At 46.1% G+C, this 22,350-nt stretch overlaps 1 protein-coding gene across 1 annotated transcript in view; it reads right to left on the bottom strand.

The window, feature by feature from the left end:
- Syn3 (synapsin III) overlaps positions 1-22,350 on the bottom strand; it is a 66,716-nt gene that overhangs the window by 18,645 nt on the left and 25,721 nt on the right. The window contains exon 2 of the mRNA XM_051173001.1: positions 6,295-6,437. Coding sequence (XP_051028958.1) covers positions 6,295-6,437 — 143 coding nt within the window. The remainder of the gene's footprint in view (positions 1-6,294; positions 6,438-22,350) is intronic.

Genomic DNA, 22,350 nt, shown 5'->3' with positions numbered 1-22,350 from the left:
ACGGAAACATGACTCATATGCATGACTTCTTGTTCTTGAGAACTAAACTAGGGCAATGTACCACCTGGTGATTCTGGAATTGTTAAAGGTTTAAATGTAGGAAGAATGATCTTAGGGAGGAAGTGATTACTTTCCCACAGTGAGGAGTTCAGAAGGCTTTGTGATCTCTGCCTGCCTTGTCGCCCCCTCTCAATTCCTTTTCTTTTGGACTTTGTTCTGCCTCAGTCATGGCTGTCTTCCTTCTTAGTGCTTGCCCATGCGTGCTCCCGCCCTGGTTTGAAGCCTACACACTCGCTTTCCCTTTTGGCACCGGCAGCCTTTGTTACCACCATTGCCTTCCTAAGTCCTTCCTCATCTTTCAGGCTTCATTTGAATCTGGCTCCCTTGAAGCATACCTTCCTGGACTTATATGGACTGCTTTGCCTTGCTTCCCCCTCCCCTCCCTCTCCCCTCCCTTCCCCTCCCAGCACTCTGCTCAGGAGTGCTCATTTAACTTGCCCTGACAGAGGAGAAGCCCTAAGCAGTGTTTCCCTTCATCCCCTGGGCACACCATTCCAATGGGACTCAACATGTAGTAGGTGTCCAGTAGCTACTGACAGGGTGAGGGATGCTGCATGCTGGGGAGAATCCAGGACACGTTTGGAGCCCTGCAAGCAGCCACTCTCCCCCCTCCCCTGCCTATTAAATGCTCTATTTTTTTTTAATGGTATCTCTTCACAGCAATAGAACAGTAACCAAGACACAGCTTATCACTGAGAAGAGCCAAGGCAAGAGCTGAAGCAGGAATCTGGGGAGCAGAAACTCAGACAGAGATCATGGGAAATGCTGCTTATTAGTTTATTGTCTGGTTCATGTTTGTTACCTTTCTTATACCGGCCTACCTGGCCAGAGTTGGCCCCATCTACAGTAGGTTGGGTCCCCCTCCATCAATTAGTAATTAAGAAAATGCCTCATAGACACAATAGTATGGCCAGTCTGATGGAGGCAACTCCTCAACTGAGAGTCCTCCTTCTCGGCTATGCCTAATGTTTGTGTCAAGTTGACAAAAACTATGACAACAATCCTCACAGGGGCAGTTGACATCCTGATGGCTTAGCGTATGGGGTGGGGGGTAGTAACACCGCACACTTGTTATTCTGCTCACTTCCTGCCTTTACTAGCTTTGAGACAGGGGACTGGCATTGGTAAGTTAGCGATGGGTATGAGCTCCATGGAAGCGAAAGCAATTCCAAAGTCACTGGATGTGGTCCCACAACGTATCTATTGAGGTGGGCCTGGGCAAAGGAACAGCATTTAGCATAGTTAGCTGGTAGCGAAAGAGGGTAAGAACTGATGAACAACGTGGTCCTAGCATTTTCTAGTAATATACCACAGGCAGCATCTCCCGGTCTTTAACTCCTTCCTTGGTAGAAAAAATGGGAATAATAAAAGGAGAGGGCAGGTAGGCATATGTATGTTCTGGCTGCATGTGCTGAGAGAATCTAAAGGCAGTCACACCTCAGTGGCAGCAAGCAGAAAGGCCTGCGTGCGGAACAGGATGTGGTCCGGAGGAGGTTGAATGGCAATGAGCAGGGAGGACATTCTTAGCTGAAGTGTGATATTAGCTCCATCCCTTGGATGTGGACCAAATGAGGGTCCAGGAATCTCTGTAACCGATGACAAACTGGAGCTGTCAGGCCAGAGAGGCTCAGCCTGAAGACTGCAGCAATGAGGTAATCCTCTGAAACTGGGGCAAGGTGACACCAATGCCAAATGCAAATTCTTACAATGAAGGAGGAGGAAAGCGATGCCTGTGTGGTGCCTCAAGCATGCACTGGAGCACCTCACTGGGATGAGCATAGATGACACAGGAGTGGGAGATCTGATTCCTGAGACATGTGAGAGGACAACTGAAGACAGTAATTGCTCTGCCTTACCCTGGGGGAAAGAAGAGAGTGGTTGGCTGACAGAATGGGGCAGAACTATCCCTTGAAGACTGGCTTTATCTTTTTTCTAGGACTATGTCCTTCTCCATCAACTGCCTGTGTTTCTTCCAGAGTCCTAGGCAATGACTGTACAACTGCCACCAACTGCATGGGTCTCAAAGCTTAAGATCACCCCCAGCCCTTTATTATAATAGTATTATTTATTTATTTATTTACTTACTTACTTATTTATTTGTGTGTGTGCATGTGTGCACCTGTTGAGGCTGGAGGAAAACCTGGGGTATCATCCTTAGAATACCATCTACTTCCTATGCAACCTCATTGGCCTAGAGGTCACCACTAAGAATAAACTGGCTGGTCAGGGAGTCCCAGAGAGCCTCCTGTCTCTGCTTATCTAGGGCTTGGATTACAAGAGCATATGAACATACCTGCTATTTTTGTTTGTTTGCTTGCTTTGTTTCATTTTTTTAAAGACAGGGCCTCACTATGTAGACATGGCTGGCCTCCAACTCATAGAGATCTGCCTCCCTCCCAAGTACTGGAGCTAAGGCCTACACTACCATACCTGGGCTCATACCTGGTGTTTTTTATGTGGGATCTGGGGATTGAACTCGGGTTCTTGTACTTGGAAATCAAGTGCTTTAGTCATTGAAATACCCCCAGACCTACTTAAACATGCGTGCGTGCGTGCACACACACACACACACACACACACACACACAAACACACACACACACATGGGAGTGTGGAAGCCAGAGGTCAATCTTGGTGTGGTGCATCAGGATCTATTAGCCTTGTTTTTGAGACAGACTCTCTCACTATGACCCAAAACTTAATAATTATGTTAACTTAGCTGGTCAATGAGCCTCAGGATCCTTCCTAGGCCTGGGATTATAAGTATGCACCATCATATCTTTTTAGGTGGGTGCTTGGGAATCGAACTCTGATCCTTATGCTTGCACTCTACCCATTAAGTTATCGCCCCTGTATCTACCTGGCCCTATACATTCTCCTGATGGCCTAGGCAATTCCATGTGATGAAAAGTCGTGGCAGACAATGCATTCATGAATAGCCACAGCTTTGATTGACTTGGCCTCTTTATAGAAGCAGGTGACAGCTTGGCTTGCCCAAAGGATTCTCAGGCAAAGCCATGCTACACAGAATCACATGGACATACAGACAGACTGTACTCCTGTCCATGGTCAGTTATTAAAGTTTCCTGATATGGAGATATGCCCAAAGTCAGTGCTACATGAAGGTGACAAGAGGGCCAACATTTGGCTGATGGGTCTTACCATTTGAAATGGAACCAGCAGCAACATTCCAAAGTGAGGAACACTATTAAAGTATCTTCTATTTGCCCGATGTAATTGTCATCTTGGAGGCTTACTGACTTGGCCTAGTCCTGGAATCTTCTAGCATCCATACAATTTAATATAAGCCTAGAATGTTTTCAGCCTCTGAGACTTACTGCTGAATAAGCTCACCCTGTATAGATCTTTCTGAACTTCGCTGGCTGGTTCAATTCAGTGTTCTGGCTCAAACTCCTCTCCAAGCTGATTGATTTCATCTGGCTTCTCTCAGCTTCTGACTGAATTGCTCTGCTTGGTCTCAAACGAACTCTAGCAATCTGCTCTAATTTTCTGGCTCCTTCTCATTCTCTGGCTCATTCTGTCTTCACCTGTGTCTAGCTTGTTCTCTCTTTAATCTCTCCCAGTACAATTGCCTCTGAATTCCATGAAGTGAACTGTCATGAATTCAACTCAACTGCACTGCCTCTCAACTCACTGACTCCATGTAACTCAACAGAACTCATTAGAACTCAGATATCTGCTTGCCTCTGTCTACTGAGTGTTGGGATTAAAGGCATCTACCCCCATGCCTGGACCTAAGCTTTTCCTTACCTGAAACTTACTCTATACCAGGCTGGCCTTGAACTCAGAGATCTGCTTGCCTGTGTCTCCTGGGATTAAAGGTGTGTCTGCATTCCAGCTGGATCACACAGACCTAGACCATGTTCTGAATTAAAATTCCTCTACAGAGCACAGAGACCCAGAAGGAGGTAAGGCCTCTGCAGGGAGAGCCTTTCTACCTACTCCAGAGTCATATTGAAACTGATGGGCCTCAGCCCCAGGTGAGCCCAGCCTTTGTTTACTCTCTTGAGAGCAGAGGCAGGGGACTGCCTCTGTCTCATACTCTTCCTTTAGAAGCAGAACCTACATATCCACCAGGCAGTGATCTTGCTCAAATTGCCTGCCTTCCTGCTGGGGCTCAACATAGGGGGTTTTCTGCCTTTCTCTAACAAAAATGCAAATGACACTCACACTCTGAGATAACAAAAGACTATGGTGTGTTCTTCACCTATTGGCTCCATGAACATCAGAAATTACTTCTAATTCTATATACTCCTGGGGCTGCCCTGATTCCCAACGCTTCTAAAATCGGTAATTTAGTGGGATCTGGTTTGCTTTAATTTATTATTATTATTATTATTATTATTATTATTATTATTATTATTATTATTATTACCTGCTTCATAGCATAATTGTAGCTATTTTGTTTTTTTAGTATCGCTCTTGATTATAAGGTGAAATTAAGCTCAAGTTTTTAGGCTCTGCCTTCCAATGACTATGTCTCTATGGTTTCATTTCTCAAACTTTATATACTTTGTTACCTGGATACGCTGTAGGGTTTCCCCCAACTACCAAACCAATCAAATTAAAGGTCAGTTAGAAACACTTTGTCTTGCTAGTGAAAATAATGTAGTGTTGTTTCCTACACCTGCATACCTGGTCGCCATTTTGATGGCTATTACCTAGTTGTGGTTTTATTGGTTGTTACCTGGTTATGGTTTTGTTACCTGGTTACAGTTTTTCTTTCTTTCTTTCTTTCTTTTTTAAAGATTTATTTATTGTGTATGAGTGCTTTATCTGGAGAAGAAGGGGATCAGATAACACTGTAGATGGTTGTGAGCCACCATGTGGTTGTCGGGAATTGAACTCAGGACCTCTGGAAGAGCAGGCGGTGCCCTTAACCACTGAGCTATTTCTCCAGCCCAAGTTTTTCTTATAAAAAGCCTACCTTAGAAGCAGACCAATGTCATGGTTAGGCTCCCGAGTTATTTCTGTGTCCCTGATCATGACCAGTTTTGGGGTGTGGTGTTCTAATAAAACAGTATCTCACTGAGATTCGTGCTCAAATGGTTTGTATGGCAATTCTTGTATTATAACATTATTTATTTATTTTGGTTTTTAGGGAGAGGGTTTCTCTGTGTATGCTTGGCCGTTCTGGACTTGCTCTTTAGACCAGGCTGGCCTCAAACTCACAGTGATCCACCTGCCGCTGCCTCCTCGAGTATTGCCAGTACAGGTCTGCACCACCACCCTTGGCCCCAGCTTGGTTTTAAAGGTTTCTGGTCACCCATGTTTTTTATTGAATTTCTTTAAAAACAAAACATGTAATATTCTGAAGTAGTTTCTGTTGCTTGCAACTGGAGAATCTGATGTGTCTTCCAAATGAGTTTTGTTGGTTTCAGAGAATAACAGATTGCTGCTCCATACATACACACCAGACCGTACATCTTTCTCCATACAGAAGAAAACCCTCACCATTCAGTCAGCTACTCAAAGGAGTCATTGATTTACACAAAATGAGGAGGGATGAGGGACAGACAGACAGATACACACACACACAGATACACACACACACAGAGACAGACAGAGAGAGAGAGACAGAGAGACAGAGAGAGAGAGAGAGAGACAGAGAGACAGAGAGACAGAGAAACAGAGAGAGAGAGACAGAGAGACACAGAGAGAGACAGACAGAGAGAGAGACAGAGAGAGAGACAGAGAGAGAGAGAGACAGAGAGACAGAGAAACAGAGAGAGAGACAGAGAGACAGAGAGAGAGACAGAGAGAGAGAGAGACAGAGAGACACAAAGAGAGACAGACAGAGAGAGAGACAGAGAGACAGAGAAACAGAGAGAGAGACAGAGAGACACAGAGAGAGACAGAGAGAGACAGACAGAGAGAGAGACAGAGAGACAGAGAAACAGAGAGAGAGACAGAGAGACACAGAGAGAGACAGAGAGAGAGAGAGACAGAGAGACAGAGAGAGAGACAGAGAGAGAGAGACAGAGAGACAGAGAAACAGAGAGAGAGACAGAGAGACAGAGAAACAGAGAGAGAGACAGAGAGAGAGAGAGAGAGAGAGAGAGAGAGAGAGAGAGAGAGAGAGAGAGAGAGATCTTCCTGGTGAGATCTACCCTCCTAAGCTGCAACAGAGGCAGAGGTGAGGACATACAAAGAGTCATGGTAGAAGGGAACAGACTCCTCCCACCTTCCTCCCAGCCCCAGCCCACTGACTCACATGTATGCCTTGTAGTTGGATCCAATCTTCTGTATGCGGATGTCATATTTGGAGTCGATAAAGGCCTCAGTAGTGGCATAGGTTTTGGCCATGGCCACCACACTGGTGATGTCTTGGTAGTCATGATGGTTTTCTACTTTGATCTGTGGGGTAAGGAGGATATGTGAGTGCATCTATCCACCCAGTGCCCACTGCACACCTGCCCAGACCAGGACAGGGTACTCCACCAAGAAGGCCACCTGTCTTGCAGGGGACACAGATACAGGAGGTGAATCATCCCATTGCTTAACTTTCCAAGGAAGAAAAGAGAAAAGTACTGGTTCCAGCTGGGATCCCAGAGGCCCTTTAGAGAATAAGTGAGCTCTGAAGGGGTTCAGAATGATATATTTTTTTGAGACAAGGTCTCTCTGTTGTAGTCCTGGAGAGTCGTATGTTAATCAGGCTGGCCTCAAATTCACAGACATCCCCCTGACTCTGCCTCCTAAGTGCTGGATTGAAGGTGTACACCCCCATTCCCAGCCTGTGAGTATACATTCTGAGTGTGTGACTGGCTGATGACATGGGTGGGTTGGGGGCAAACCATGAGGAAATTCAAGCCTCTCAGGAAGGGTGGCTGGTCACTTGGTTGCTGGAGGTAGGAAAAGGAGGGGCAATAGCTGGATGGCATCCTAGGGGACAGTTCATGAAAGGTCATGCTGGCCCTGATCATATACTCATATGAGGCACATTGGAAGCGACCGGAAGAGAGGTGGGAGTTTAAAATGAAAAAGTATTTTAATTTGTGTTTTCAGGGCAATCACTCAATTGTGTAAGGGGTTGAGTGGGAGAGTGTGGTGGGCAACAGAGAAACCAGTTAGAAGAGAGAGAGAGAGAGAGAGAGAGAGAGTGTGTGTATGCATTGGTGCGTTGTGTTCACATGTGTTTAGTGGACGCTACGTGTGTGGTATGTTTTTGTACATTTACATGGTATTTGCTGTCTATATCTGTGTTCATGCCTGGTGTACTGTATGTAAACATTAGTGTGTATGAGTGTGTATATGGATGTGTGCATCCAATGGGCAGGCTGGCGTTGTAGTTCAGAAGCTTAGGGGAGAAATTTGCTCTATTTACTGGCTTGAGGCCCAGACCACAGGGTCTTGAGGGAAGGATGAGGTTTTAAGAGAGCTCCCAACACCAAGGGCAGGGTACAAGCTCAAGGATCTGTGGCAGTGATCTCAAGACAGTGTAGATGCTGAATTCTAGAGTCCATGAAAAACAAGATGGAGTGCCCCTTCCAGGTGGCCTCGGGGACCCTGTTTGTCTAGAATGGCACTCTTTCCTTCTTTTCTCATTGTTGACAGTGGAATATTCTGACACTGGCCCAAAGGTGGGTAGAAGACCTAAGGGCTGAGTGCTGGAGCAGTCTGGGTGGAACTGTGACAAGAGTAGGGCTGACCCTCAGGGTGTTTTCGTTCTCACATTCCCTACCTTTTGCATCTAAGCTCTGACGTCAGATTAGGAGCTATAGGATAATGGTGGGGTGGCAGGGAAGCTGGCCTGGAATAAGAGTGAGGTTGAGGCATGTCTAAATCTCCTCCTGAGATCAGCAGACCTGCATGTCTTAGCATACATAGCCCTGTGGCCCCATCTTTGTCCCCTGGAGGAGGTCATATAGCCTGGTAGCCAGGTTTAAACTTCCTCTCTCCTTACAAGGTCATGTCCAGCAGCACCTGGAATTCCTCCTTATGCAAATGAGGCATCCCCAGCACCCTGGCCCTGGCTAAAATTGTACCCTCACCCCCAAAGCTCCTACCCACCCACAAAGGTGTAAGTAGCCTTTGTTCATCCCATTAAACAAGCTGTCTCACTGAAGCTGCCTCCCGAGAGTCTGTTCTCATCCTGCTCACAGATGCCTAAGGCCTCCTCCTCTCCAGGGCCCATTCCTGATTCACTTGCCCTTCTTGCGATCCACCAGCCACCATCTCTGGCCATTCAGGCTGAGCAGCGAAGGGAAGCCTAAACAGCGCCCTGATAACACCATCTCTTCCACAGTGTTGTCCGTTCACATTTGTACCGAGTTCACAGCGTATGAAAGGCACCCCCAAGGGGCAAGGTGTGCAAGCTACACACTGGGGTTCCTCTACAGACATGGAAACTGAGTCGTCTTTATCTAAAGTCAGTGCATCAGAGCCCAGTGCCTATAATAAAACCCTGACTCAAAGGCCCGTCTCTGTTATTAACCAGCTCAGGGCCTTTGCAAGTACAGACTTTCTTTTTTTTACCATGAGGGTTGTAAGTATGCTAAGGCTTCTCTTCGCTTCATCCTTGAAGAGCCCAGTCTCCTAGTAGTGGTGCTTAGGCACATGCTTCAGAGAAAACAAGGTCAACCAGAGAGAGGTCCTTCTGTTCTATGTATTTTCCAGCTTACAGGATGCCTCTCTCCTTTCAGCTGTAGCTGAGGGAGACGTGTGCTTCCCCCCCGCCCCCCTTAGGTCTCTCGAGGCTCTGACTGTTGGTTGTTCCCATTTATTTTATTTTATTTTTTATTTTTTTTACAGACAGGACCTTTTAGTTTAGGCTGAGCACCTGGTCTCCAATATACAGATGCTTTCTTCTAGTGTCCTTTCCCAGTGGACGTGGTGAGCTCTTCAAGTTCTAGCCAATGAAGACCAAGTAAACATTGGGTGAACCACCTCTTGGTGGTCCCCAAAGCTGAAGAGACCTCCTGCCTTTTCCTTCTTCCTCATGGCTGCGATGTGGGGGGGGGGGCATGGTAACATGAGAAGCAGCAGTCATCTTGGACAAGGAGATAGCCGTCGTATGTTGAGGATAGCATGGGGGTAACATGGAGGGAACCCAGGCCCCAGCATGGTAACCTCCCCTCAGTATTCAGCACCTTGAGGTTCCTGAAGGAGAGAGCAATGGACCTTAACTTGGTTAAGTTGCTGTTGTTTTGGTCTCTGTGAAATATGCGGAACTACATTTTTGTCAATTTATCTTTAGATTTAGTTGTGGATTATTACGATGGAAACAAGCCAACCAAGTGCCATCTGCTGGGGCACTTTGGGTTCTCACCATTCTGTTTCTACTGGCTTCTGTTGGTCACCGTCTTCAGGCTCCCCTCTCTTCCATCACATTCGGAGTCACTTTGGCCTCTGCTTTACTTATACAGCTATGACAAGCTACCTGGCAAAAGCAACTTGAAGAAGGAAGGGTAGGTTTTTGGCTCACAGTTGGGGGGGGGCAGTCCATCATGGCAGGAAAGGCATGGTGGCAGGAGCTGAAGGTGGCCAATCCCATCCCATCCACAGTCAGGAAGCAGTTATGCATGCTGTTACTCAGCTCCTTAGGATGGCTCTTTACCCACTAGTTAACCTAATCCAGACAACGCGCACCCAGAGGTTTGTCTTCAAGGTGAGTCCAGAGCGCACCAAACTGCCAAGCAATAAAAAACACCCCAGCCTCCTCAATGGTCAATCCTGTTGAGTTCCATGGGCTGCATCCTGTTGTGTCTCTGGCTAGCATCTGGAATTGGTAAGCCTTTGAAGTTTGGTTCGCACACCACTGTTTCCCTCCCGATTGATATTGGTTGGTCTTTCTCTGGTGTCCTTTGGATGGCATTAGTGTTTCACTTTTAGCCAACAGATGGGCTCTGGTGCAGGAATTCAAAGTTATCAGAATGAAAGAATTGGGGGCTGGAGAGATGGCTCAGTGGTTAAGAGCACTGCCGGCTCTTCCAGAGGTCCTGAGTTCAATTCCCAGCAACCACATGGTGGCTCACAACCATCTGTAATGAGATCTGATGCCCTCTTCTGACATACAGGTGAAACACTGTATACATAATAATAATAAATAAATCTTTAAAAGAAAGAAAGAAAGAAAGAATCTATTGCAGGGACAGTAAAGCAGAACCATGCTTCTGTCACAAGTGGCTTTGGGAAGATTAGAACTTCTGTTCTGAGGCTTCTAGACCACACAGTACACATGATAGGCTGCCTTAGAGATGTCTAACGTCCGTAGCGCCCTTTTTCCATCTGCAATATCTTCTGACCTAGGGACCCACGGCCACCAGAATAAATACTACACTTGCCCGTTCCCCTAACACCTTAGTGTGGTCATGTGACCACATGTGACACTTTGATGTGATCATAGAAGGGCTGTGAACTGCAGGGGAGAGCTGGGCGTTCCTCTTGCCTTTGGCCTTTTCCTGTTGACTGGAATGTGGCCCATCGTTGGCTTCATAGATGACAAGTGGGTGACTCACATGATGGAAGGACACTGGTCCCATGAAACCAGGGAGGCTCCTGCCAAGCCTGGGTTTCTTTTTACTCAGTTATATTAGGGGAAACAGAAACCTCTAGTTTGTTTAAGCCATTTTGTTTTGACAATCAGGCTTTATCTCAATCACAATCTAAGCCTTATAATGCATCTGAGATTTTTTTTTTTTTAAACCTGGGGACAAAAGGGAACCAAAAGAGGAAGTACAGATATCACAGTTTAATCAGTGAGCTAATGCGTCAGCCCACCTTCCTTTGGAAGTCTCCTGAATCTAAGTAGGGGTGTGTGTGTGTGTGTGTGTGTGTGTGTGTGTGTGTATGTGTGTGTGTGTGTGTGTGTGACACTCATCCTGCCCCCTCGACAGCTAGCATAACTCTCCCATGGGCTATTTTTTAAAAAGCCAAATGTCCCTAGCAACAGGATGTTGTTTTCTTTACAGAGGGCTCCCCAAATTATATAATACTGGGGCTCCATAAAATCCTGGCTCTCCCCTGGATCCGCTGCGCCCATATTCCTTTAGAAGCTCAGCTTCTTGGGGATGGAGATGGACAATGGATTTTGTTCTAAACCATAGAATTCATTCCTAGCACACGATAGGTGTTAAAAGGCGTTTTCTGGAATGAATGGAAGAAGCTGGATAGAGACCAGCACTTGTGCCTGGGAGACAGTCATGGTAGTGGAAGATATAAATGAGTCAGAAAATGGCAAAGGAAGTGTGCCTTGGAGATGTGCATTTCCCCACCAAATTTCTCCCCCCCCCCCCCCCGCGTCTATTTTATTTTATTTTATTATTTTTTAAATATATTTTATTAATTTATTCATATTACATCTCCCAGCTCCTCTCTTTCCCTCTTTGCTTCCCACCCACCACTAGGCGAGTCGAACTCTCTAGCGCTCTCCTCCCCACCATGCACTGCTTCACCATAAGGCCAAGCAGCCAAGGACTGGAGCATCCACAATTGTGGATGCCGGAATAAACTTTTGTCTTTTTTTAAGTTGATTATCTCAGTAATTTTTTTTTTTTTTTTTTTTTTTTTTTGGCCATAACAGAAAGTTGACACACAGCGTTTAAGCCAACGAACCGTCAATGGTGCGAGAGAGAAGGCGGGAGATGGTGTGGAGTAAGGCAAAGCAGGGCAGGATGGGTAGGAATGCTGAGGGAGAAGAGGGACCATCTGAATGGCGAGTGAAGACGAGCTTGGACAGAGGCCTGAGTGAAGTGACGGGATGAGCCATGCAGGCTAAAGAATGAAGGCTTGCATGGCCAGAGCCTGTCAGATGTACTCCTGACAGAGGGAGTAGCCTAAAGCCACACTCAGACTGTGCTGAGTGATATGGGCCTCCCCATAGTTTGAGATGTTTTAAGACATGAAAAGCATCCAGAGCTGGAGGCAGCTTATATTTGGGGCGTGTTAAAGAAGAAAATGCCACATGCCTTTCTGCCTAATCAATAATAGGTGCATGGGGCATGGCTCATAAATATTTGTTTAAACCGGACAACAGCAACTTAAGCCAGCAGTAACTATGGTAGTTACTTGGTAGCAGTAACTTGGTAGAAAGTATGTAACAAATTCTTCAAAATGAATAAGAAATGTAAATAGATTGATATTCAATGACCGCATTGTGGGAATAATAATGGAAAGGCTATTTGAAAAGGTCCATGATGGCAATAATATCAGCATTATTAGGAGCCAAGATTCTCCCTTCCCTGCTTCCTACTATCCCTCCCTTCCTCTCCCCCTCCTTCCCTTTTCTTTTCCTGCTTCCATGTCTGCCAAGTGCTACACCACCCAGTCATATCCCTAGCCCTGAGTGAAAAAGAAATACAATTTGAAAATCAAAGAAAATAAATTAAATCTCTCATACCTAAAATTTGAATTCAAAATGTCAGTGTAGGTTTATGATCTACATTTTCCCTATGACTTCCAAAAGATGTAGAAGAAGTGGCCGGCAAAACAGTGACAAACATGCTTAGTGCTCTAATTATGGTCCTTAGGAAGTGTTGTTATCCCAAAGGGAGCCAGGAATTTAGAGCGTCTCATCATGGTGAGAGGAGAGGAGCAGTCACATGAAGACCATGAGTCTACCTGAAGACCCTCTAGAAACCAAAGATGGACCATTTGACTATCAGAAAGAATAATGAAGTCAACAGATTCAAATACATTGAATTGTTAACAATCCATGACTTAAAAATAACTGCCTACAATATGTGCAGGGATAAAGATAGAACAGAGATTGAGGGACTGTCCAACCAATGCCTGGCCCAATCTGAGACCCACCCCATGGGAGAGAGCAAACTCCTAACACTATTAGTGATATATTCTGCTGTGCTGGCAGACAGGAGCCTAGCATAGCTGTCCTCTAAGAGGGTCTACCCAGCAGCAGATTGAAACAGATGCTGAGACTCACAGCCAAACATTGGGTGAAGTGTAAGGAGTCTTGTGGAAAAGTGGAGGGAAGGATAGAAGGACTTGGAGATGACAGGAGCTCCACAAGAAGACCAACAGAGTCAACTAACCAGGGCCCAGAGGGACTTGTGGAGACTGAAGCATCAACCAAGGATCATGTATGGACTGGACCTGGCCCCCGACACAGATGTGGCTGATTGGCAGCTCAGGCTTCAAGTGGGTCCCCTAATAAGGGGAGCAGGGGCTGTCTCTGATATGGACTCTGTTGCTTGTGTTTTGAACACTTCCTCCTGGCGCAGCTGCCTTTCCAGGTCACAGGGGATGAGGACTTGCTCAGTTCTGATGTGACTTGATGAGCTGAGGTGGGTTGGTGGGGGGAGGGTGATCTCCTTCTCTGAGGAGCAAGGGATGGGGGAATAGAAAGGGAGAGTGGAGTCAGGAAGAGAGGAGGGAGGAGGCTATGCTCAGGATGTAAAGTGAATGAATGAATGAATGAATGAATGAATGAATGAGCTAATTAATAAAAGTGATTGTCATCTTTGGAGGAAACAAAGATATATCATTATTCTGAAAAGGATGATGAAATGTTCTTTTCTGATAATGCATGGAGGGATGTGGACCAAGGAAGGCATCTTTTGGTGAACCCCATAGCAACAGTGCATCCAGGCAACAGTGGTAGATGCCCACACTGTTGGGGAAGAGTTGATGGGCACTTCCTAAGGTAGAGGTCATGAAGACAACACCTGAGCTCATTCATCAGTTTAACAAGAGAACTCTCCAGACAGGACTGTGCCTCAGGAACGATGCAGGGATAATGTCCTTACCCATTCAAGGAGTGTACTCTCTTCATCTCAGGACCTGGTTTCCATGGCATCTTGGCATCTACCCTTCCAGCTCCCAGGGAAGACAGTGACAGCACCATGGGTTGTCACCTGCCAAACTCTGAATGTAGGAAATTCTATAGAAAAGTCCCCTATTTCCCAACCAATAAATAAATGGCCTACAGGAAGATACCCAGTAACAACAGAGGAAGAAGAGCTGTCATAGTCATGGTAGCTGTGTGAAGTCAGGCTTTGTGTGACTACAGCCAGAACAAGAGGCCACTAACATGGTGGTGCATGCCTGTAATCCCAGCACTTGGGAAGGCTGAGGCCGAATTAAGGCCAACCTGGGCTACACAGTGCGTGCCATGTCAACAGCAACAGCAGCAACAACAAAACAAAAGATCCAAATAAAAAGGAGAAATATTGAACACCGACTGTACATTAGATGGTGGATTATTGCGTTTTGGGTGTAAGAATCACATTCGGCTATGCTACGGAAAGAAGCCTTTATGTGTTAAAAATACATTCCTAGCTATTTCTGGATAAAATGACATGCTAGCAGGGATTTGCTTTGAAACAATCTAGCAAGCCATAGAGACAGAAAGAAAAGGAGTGACTGCCAGGACCCAGGGGAAGAGGGTTGGCAGTGACTTCTAATAGGGAATGGAGCGTGAAGATGGGATTCCAGGGTGCTCATGGCTTCCAGTTGGGCAGATACCAAGGAAAAAAAGCACTGAATCACATACTTTAGAAGGAGAACTTGTATGAGAAGCAGATCTCAGCTTTTAAAAATGAAAATGTATCTAGTGTCTGAGAGGAAATGAGTGTATGTGCGTCTGTGAAACAAAACTGGCCATGAATAAAAACTGGTGGGAGCTGAAGATTGACTATTTCTCCTTTGTGCATACTTGAACATTTCCATAATAAACGTTTAAAAACAAGTAGGAATGAGAGAAAAAGGCAAAATGGATGAGAATATAAAATTAGTCAGAAGGAGGTTAAAAGTGCAAGTGGCAATGTCTGGCAGCGGGTGTGGCCCTTTCTTTGCATGTTTTGAACAACAACAACAAAAAGCAACTTGGGCCAAACATGATCCCGTTCCTCTAAGAGGAAAAGGTTTTGGGGAATCAGCCATGCCTGCCTCACAAGCAATATGACATTCTTCCATGCTTTCCCCAGCAGGTGCTAGGCTGGCAACCCAGCCCTGATCTCCAGTGCCCACCGAGTTTCCCTGTAGGTGGCTGTCTTCCTTTGTTCAAGTCTCCAATAACAGAACCTTGTATATTGAGGTTCAAAAAGAGCAGATGATTGATTATTCTCACAGCTCTAGGGGCTGGGACATCTGACATCAAGGTGCTGGCATGACTGGAGGGTCCCACCCTTGGCACATCAAGTAAATCTCTCAAAGGCCCCATCTGCAAATATGAGTCAGTCAGTCAGTCAGTCAGTCAGTCAGTCTGTCTGTCTGTCTGTCTGTCTCTCTCTCTCTCTCTCTCTCTCTCTCTCTCTCTCTCTCTCTCTCTCTCTCTCTCTCTCTCTCTCTCTCTCTCTCTCTCTCCCTCTGTTCATGTGTGTGGAGGTGCACATCTGGAGGTCAGAAGGCAAGCTCAGGTTTTCTTCCTCACAAGCATCAACCTTGTTACTTTGTGGCAGAGTCTCTCAGAGGTCTGGGACTCCCCAAGTAGGCTGAGTTGGCTGGCCAGGGTTCCAGAGATCTGCCTGTCTCCAGATCTTCCCAGTGCTGAAATCACAGACAGGCACTACCATACTTGACTTACTACTATTTAAAGTGGGTCCTGGGGATTGAACTCAGATCCTCATGCTTGTTTACTGACTGAGCAATCTCACAGCTGAACGTGAACTTTCCTGTTACATAATTCGATCCAACGCATCTCATATCCTCATGTCTTTTTCCTCAAAGCACCGTTCAAGGAGAGTAGCTTTCAAGTGATCAAGGGAATGAAGTTTTGTAACCACTTTGATCTGCCTTTCGTAAAATGCACTTTTTGTAGTTGGAAAAGTATCACACATATATGGTCTAATAAGGGCTACAATATAAATGAAAATCTGGGGGAAAAAAAAGATAAAAGACTCCATTGTCCTCCTCTCAACCCTAAGCTGTCACCTGCTGATAAGACTTCTCTGTACTTCATGGAAATGTCTTTGAAGATGCTAACTCAAGGAGATATAAAGTGGACCCCTCCTGTCTGGGTTGGAGCTGCAGAAAGGGGAAGAAAGGTGACACCTCCCAGTGTGTGCTGGGACAGAGAGGCCTGTATGGCAAACAGGTATGTGGGCATCATGGCTCTGAAAGCTGGAGAGTAGAGACTATGTGGAGAACAAGGTGTGCTGTTCTCCTACCTCCCACAGTGGCTGAAGTCTCCAGTGGGGACCCCAGCAGAACTGATGTGCTGTGGGACAGGGCTTAGAGGACAAATGTGGATCCCTCCCAGGCCACCTGCAGGGGAGCAGCAGAGCCACTGGAAGTGGCCTGCACCCACAGTTTATCTAAGATCAAAATGTAAAGCCCATGCAGTTTGATTGAGTCTCCCAAAGGCTTGTGGGTGGGCAGCTTGGTCCCCGATATTTTATTAGTAAGTACTAAGGGATCTTAAAGAAGTGGAGCATAGAAGGGAGTGATGGAACCACTGGGGGACATGTCCTCTCTCATGTGACCAGTTCTTAGGTGACATGTGGACCAAAGGTCAGCATCTGGAGATAGACCACTGCACTGGTGTTCCTTTCAAGTTCTGTAGGCAGGGATGAATGCAGTTGTTTTGTGGCACTGGTTAGTTCTGGAGCAGCAGGGGCCTCTCCCTGCTCTCTAGCCATAGATCCCTGCCATGTGGGAGTCATCTGCTCCAACCATTAAAACCTTAGACTCGTGGTGACTTTTTTTTTTTTAAACTGCAGTTGAAAAGTGGATGGACACACTTCATGGTTTTGCTAGGGAGGCAGTACAATAGAAAGTCTGAAAGTACAGGCTCAAATCTCAGCCCCATCACTTACCTACTTTAGTGACCCTGGGAAAGTTAACCAACCTCTCCAGGCCTTACTTTCCTCATGTAGCAAAATACAGGTAGCTTACTGTTGGGCTGTTGTCAAGCACTGTAGTTGAACATTATGCAAGACTTTACATGTAAATGGTCTGAAAGACCACTTGGCTCATCACAGGCATCCAATGGATGGCATCATTATTCTCCTTATTCCACCCTATACCCTAACCCAGCTTAGGGCCTGGCACAAGGAGCATCTGCTGAAGAGCCAACGAAGGGGCTACTATTGGGCACTGTGGAGTGAAGGGGTTCACGGGTGCTGAGACCCACAAACCTTCACATCCAACCCATCTTCCATTGGAGATGAAAGCAGAAAGAGGGTAGACCCTCCCTAGAAGCATGGTGCATGAGCACATTAGAAGCCCACTGCACTGTTTCGGAGCCTTCCAAAATCTTTATAGCAAGTGCTGGTCAACTGCCCACTCTAGCTCACTACATCTTCACACATCTCCCTGGAAGACCAGGCTTAGCACATTCTCCCTCCTGCTATGGCCAAGGCACACTTTAAAAAAAATAAATAAATAAATAAAGATAAACACATGAGGTAGTTTACTAACCCAGGTTATTGACCAAGCAGCTAAAAAAAAAAAAAAAAAAAAAAAAAAATCAAAGGACGTCTACCAATAACAATATCCATTTCTGGGCAATTGCTCTGTGATCTTTCATTTTGGCAAGGGGATCTGGAAGGCCATTTGGCTATTCAGGCTTTGACATAATAGAAGCATAGTCGTGGCACACAAATGGAGACTTGCTTCCTGTTTTTGTAGCAGGAAGGCAGGCATCCAGTTCATTTCAAAGCCACACCAACTTACTAAGAACCCAGCTAGATGGGGTGAAGGGGTCAGGCTTTGTGCTTACCTCCTAGGAAGGTTTTTAATGACTCTTGCAGCAACCATACTTAGAAGACAGGGGTAAGAATAGGTTCTAAGGACCGGGGAGATGGTTCAGTCCAAAACTGCCTACTGTGCAGGCTCGAGGACCTGAGTTTAATGGATCCTCAACATCCATACAAAAGCCAGGCATAGTGGCACACGCTTTTAATTCCAGAGTGGGGCCATGGATTCTTGCGGATTGCTGGCCAGCCCTGTTGCCTAATCAGCAAGCCCCAAGTCCCAGAGAGAGACCTTGTCTCTGAAGTCAGGGCAGATGGCTCCTGAGAAACTGCTCCAGAGGATTACCTCTGCCCTCCACATGCGTGTGCACCTGCACATCTGTGAATATGGACAAGCTCTCTCTCCCTCCTCCCCCAAGAGGATTAGGTTCTGAGTAACACTGCTGTTAGGCCATACTCCTGGTTTAGCGCAGAACCAGCCCTTGCGCTCTTCACCCAAAGCTTAGAAGAAATACGTAGTTACAAAAGGTAGTTACAAAAGTGCTAAGGCAACAGTTCCCAAACTTCCTGGGTTTGTGTTGCCCAACTTAGGTGTTTTGAAAACAGCATTCTTATGTCAGAAAGATGCTAGTTTCCCTTATGAAGGGATTAAGGCTAGTTAGCTTAACAATTATTTACATCTTGAAAACTCAAAAGCAAGAAATCCCAATGAATATAATATTTCATCAACAAAGATCTTATAATTACCAGCAGGGTGTGTGAATTTGTTGGATACTGAATGAATTCCCAAGCCACTGGACACCATCCCTCTCATCGCCTGTCCCTCACTGATTGTCACATGGCACTTTTATTTAAAACACAATCTCCACAAACTCCCACTAATCAAAGATACAATGCATTGGGAGGGACATGGAATCCAATCTGGATGTTCCAAGCTACCTGGCTAGTCACTTGCCTGTTGTCTATTCATTTCTGAGAACTGTGCTTTCCTTGAAAGTGCAGAGTGCACTGTGCTGCCCCCAGTCCCCCAGGCTGCCTTCATGTAGCATGAGAAGCATGACTTCATGTGATTGCTATTCCAACTTCTTCCCTAATATTGAGCAGTAGAAGTTTCTGGAAGAGTGTCCACTGGAAGCCCACTGGAAGAACTAGCCAACGGGCAGGATGACACTTCAAATCAGATCACACTTAAGATCACACTCTCCCTTTTATTTGGAAAGAGTCTTGCTCTGTAGCCCAGGCTGGCCTCAACCTCTTGAATCTCATAGCTAGCTTCCTGATGGCTGAGATTACAGGGATGTGCTGCTGTGCCTGCCTTGAAATTACTCTTCGGAATATAGTGTAAGCTCTTTCCATGACAAAGGCAACCAGGACCACAATGTTGGCGTCTTTTGTGTAAACAAAAGTGGTTCATGAGAGTAAGCTCACTATTTAGACTAATCCTTGAGCTTATCTGAAACACACACACACACACACACACACACACACACACACACACACACACACACAGCCCAAGTACTGCATTAGAAATAGTTGAGAGAGCTGGGTATGGTGTTAGACAACTATAACCCAGCACTTAAAGGGCAGAGGCACAAAGACCAGGAACTCAAGGTCATGCTTGGTTATATACTGAGTTTGAGGTCAGTCTGGACTACAAGAACCCCTGCTTCTAATATAGAATGGTTTCTACTCAGTAGACAGGAGACCAGCACCATTGAGGCACCAAGGCAGGATGCTGTGGGTAGGCAGCATATGGATTCTGAACTCCTCAGAAGGCTTCCCAGGGAGCCATGCACCTTGGTTCTCCTTGAGGTGATTTCAGACACTAAAGGGCTCCAGAATGAGTCTCCTGACAGGCCAATTTCCCTGCTCTGTAAGGGCAAGGGGAGCACAGAATTCAGCCTGCACCATACAGTCCCTTTCTACAATGCTGGAGAGAGTTGGGTCTGAGTCTGCACTGGCCCCTTCTACAACTTTTTTCGAATCCTGGATGGGGACCAAGACAACGAGCCACATGGGTCTTCCAGGTCACTCATTTTGGATGCGTTAGTCATCTATGTTTAAGAAAAAAAAACCCCATTAATCTCTTACATTATGTTGACTAATAATACTTTGTTTTGAAGAAGAACTGCCTAGGGAGTATAAGTCAATGATAGAATAGAAGCTTGGCATGTGTGAGGTCCTGAGGGCTGTGTCTGGCACTGCAGGGGAACAAGAGCTAAATAGTAATGCAAAGTGAATGTCGAAAGAGGTTGACACAGAGTTTCACAGATATCGATCTTTTAATATTCATTATTTTAAAAGATCTTTCTCTTCCTTCTTTCTTTTCTTTCTTTCTTTCTTTTTTTTTATTTTTCTTTTTTTATTTTCTATTTTGTATTATATTGAGTGCTAACTATATGCCACGGACTGTACTTGCAGGAAGAGACTCACCTCTTTTACACGCACAATTGCAACCTTCAGAAACCGTCTTGGAGGCGTCCAGCCATCACATAGCTGGACAAGCTCCATCTCTGTAAACAACTATAAAGCTGGAACGATCTCTGAGGCAACTGACTGTAGGTGGTGGAAACAGGCCATACGAGGAGGCTGCAGTGCCTGAGAGGAGGGGGCCCCTGGATAGGAGCCCCATCTTGGCCCAGCCTCCGTCGGCCCTCCTTTTCTTATTATGCCCTTGTGCAGAACTCTTGCGCGATGTGCACCTGCCATTCCTCAAACCGTTCTTTGGAGTTTTGCATTTGCAACGTTGCAGTTCTCTGCCTGGAAAGTTCTTCCCTCTTGTTTAGGGCAGTCTCTTTCTTCATTCTTTGCTTGAATGCCATGACTTTAGATGCTCTTTCTGGCAGCTCTACTGCATCTCTCTCTTATTCAACAACCTATTTCTCCCCTTCCTCGAACTGAGTCAGCTTTGTAATGATTTCTTTATTCATTTATACATTGTCTACTTTCCCCCCAGATGATTGAAGAGCTTGAATTCTGAACCTTGTACCCTGCCCTTCACATTTCTCTGGCTTGAAGCAGGTGATTAAGGTAACTTTTCTCCTTCCTATCCCTCCTCCATTTACCATGGTTTGCAGATCCATGACACAGCACAGTATACAGTAGTTGTCCAATATACAGCTCCTGATAAAGTGAAGAATGGAAGGACTCAGTTGTTGCCCCTCACTGCTGGGGGGAGGGAGGGTTAGGAGGAGAAATTATTCTTCCTCTTTACAAATATTACTTGGAGCTAGCAACTTTGCAGGCCAGAACTAAGAAGGCTTCATAAAGGACTTGGGACTTAAAAATAGTGTATGTTCTTCTGGTGTGAATACGAGCCTTTTTCTCACATGCTCATGTGTGGTGGCACTGTTTTGGGAAGTTGTGGATGCTTTAGGAGATGGAGCCTAGGTGGAAGATGTGAGACACGGTGGGAAGAGAGGTGAGTCTGGACGGTGTTGGCTAGGGCTGGACTTCTCCTCTGAGCTCTCTCGGTTTGTTGAACCACTGAGATGTAACTAACTGTGCTGTAAGCTTCTCCTGTTAGGGACTGAGTCTCATCTGCCAAGCCTTCCCTGGATATGGTGGGTGGAAGGGTAATGTCCCCCCCACCCCCCTCACAGACTCAAGTATTTGAGTGCTTGGTCACCAGGGAGTAGAACTGTTTGAAAGGATTAGAAGGATTAGGAGGTGTGGCCTTGCTGGTGCAGGTGTGGCTTTGTTGCAGAAGGCTTGTCACTGAGGGTGGGCTTTAAGGATTCAGTAGGGTGTACATTTTCAGTCCCATGCCTGCTTTCCTGACCCTGCGCTTCCCGCCGTGATAACCATGGACTAACCCTCCGTAACTGTAAACAAGGTCCTGATGAAAGTCTTTTTCTCTAAGAGTTTGCCTTGGTCATGGCATCTCTTCACAGCAATGGAACATTGTACAGGGCCCCCACCATGATGGGGGAAAATTAGACTGTGAGCCACAACAAACCCCTGCTCCTGTAAGTTGCCTCTGCCAAGTGTTTTGTCACAGTAAGGAAAAAAGTGACCAATATCCATTTCCACTCAGCAAGTCCTACTGAAACTCCGAAAGGTCCATGTTGTCCTTTACACTTCACAATAAGGCCCAGACAATCGAAGAGCTTATTTGAGGTCATTTAGCTTGAGGTCAGAACCCTGTGCACTATCCTCCATATTCCTCTGGCTTGAAGCAAGTGACTGAGGTAATTTTTCTCCTTTCTGTCCCTCCCCCATTTACCCTCATCTGCCTCTTCTTTTGCACACTGCACTAATAGACAGGCTTGATGTTGGCATGGTGTAACATCCGAGAGCTTCCTGGGGCAGGTGCCCAGTCTCTTCCTGGAAGGACCAGGGAGGTCAGACTCTGCCAGCCAAACTCCACTGCCAAGGCATCCTCCAGCTGGAATCATGGCCCTGATGACTCAACTCAAGGGTCCCTTGGCCAAGGCAGTCTGTGCCAGAGGACCCCAGCATGGCTGAGGCTCACAGCTGACTCATAGGGCAGGCTGCCACCACCCAAATTACCCACTCCACCTCTGGCTGGAAAGGAAGGCTGGGGATACTGGGGTGGGTCCCTGGGTTGGGGCATGTGACTCAGCCTCTGTATAAATAATAATAGTGACAATGGTTATAATAACATCAATGATGGATGGTGACAGCTGTGCTTAATAAGTGCTTTTCATGTGCCAGGC

This window comes from Acomys russatus, chromosome 31 (genome assembly GCF_903995435.1).
Source record: "Acomys russatus chromosome 31, mAcoRus1.1, whole genome shotgun sequence".
Taxonomy (NCBI): domain Eukaryota; kingdom Metazoa; phylum Chordata; class Mammalia; order Rodentia; family Muridae; genus Acomys; species Acomys russatus.
The sequence above is the reverse complement of the archived record's forward strand: the minus strand, read 5'-3'. Positions and strand labels throughout refer to the sequence as shown.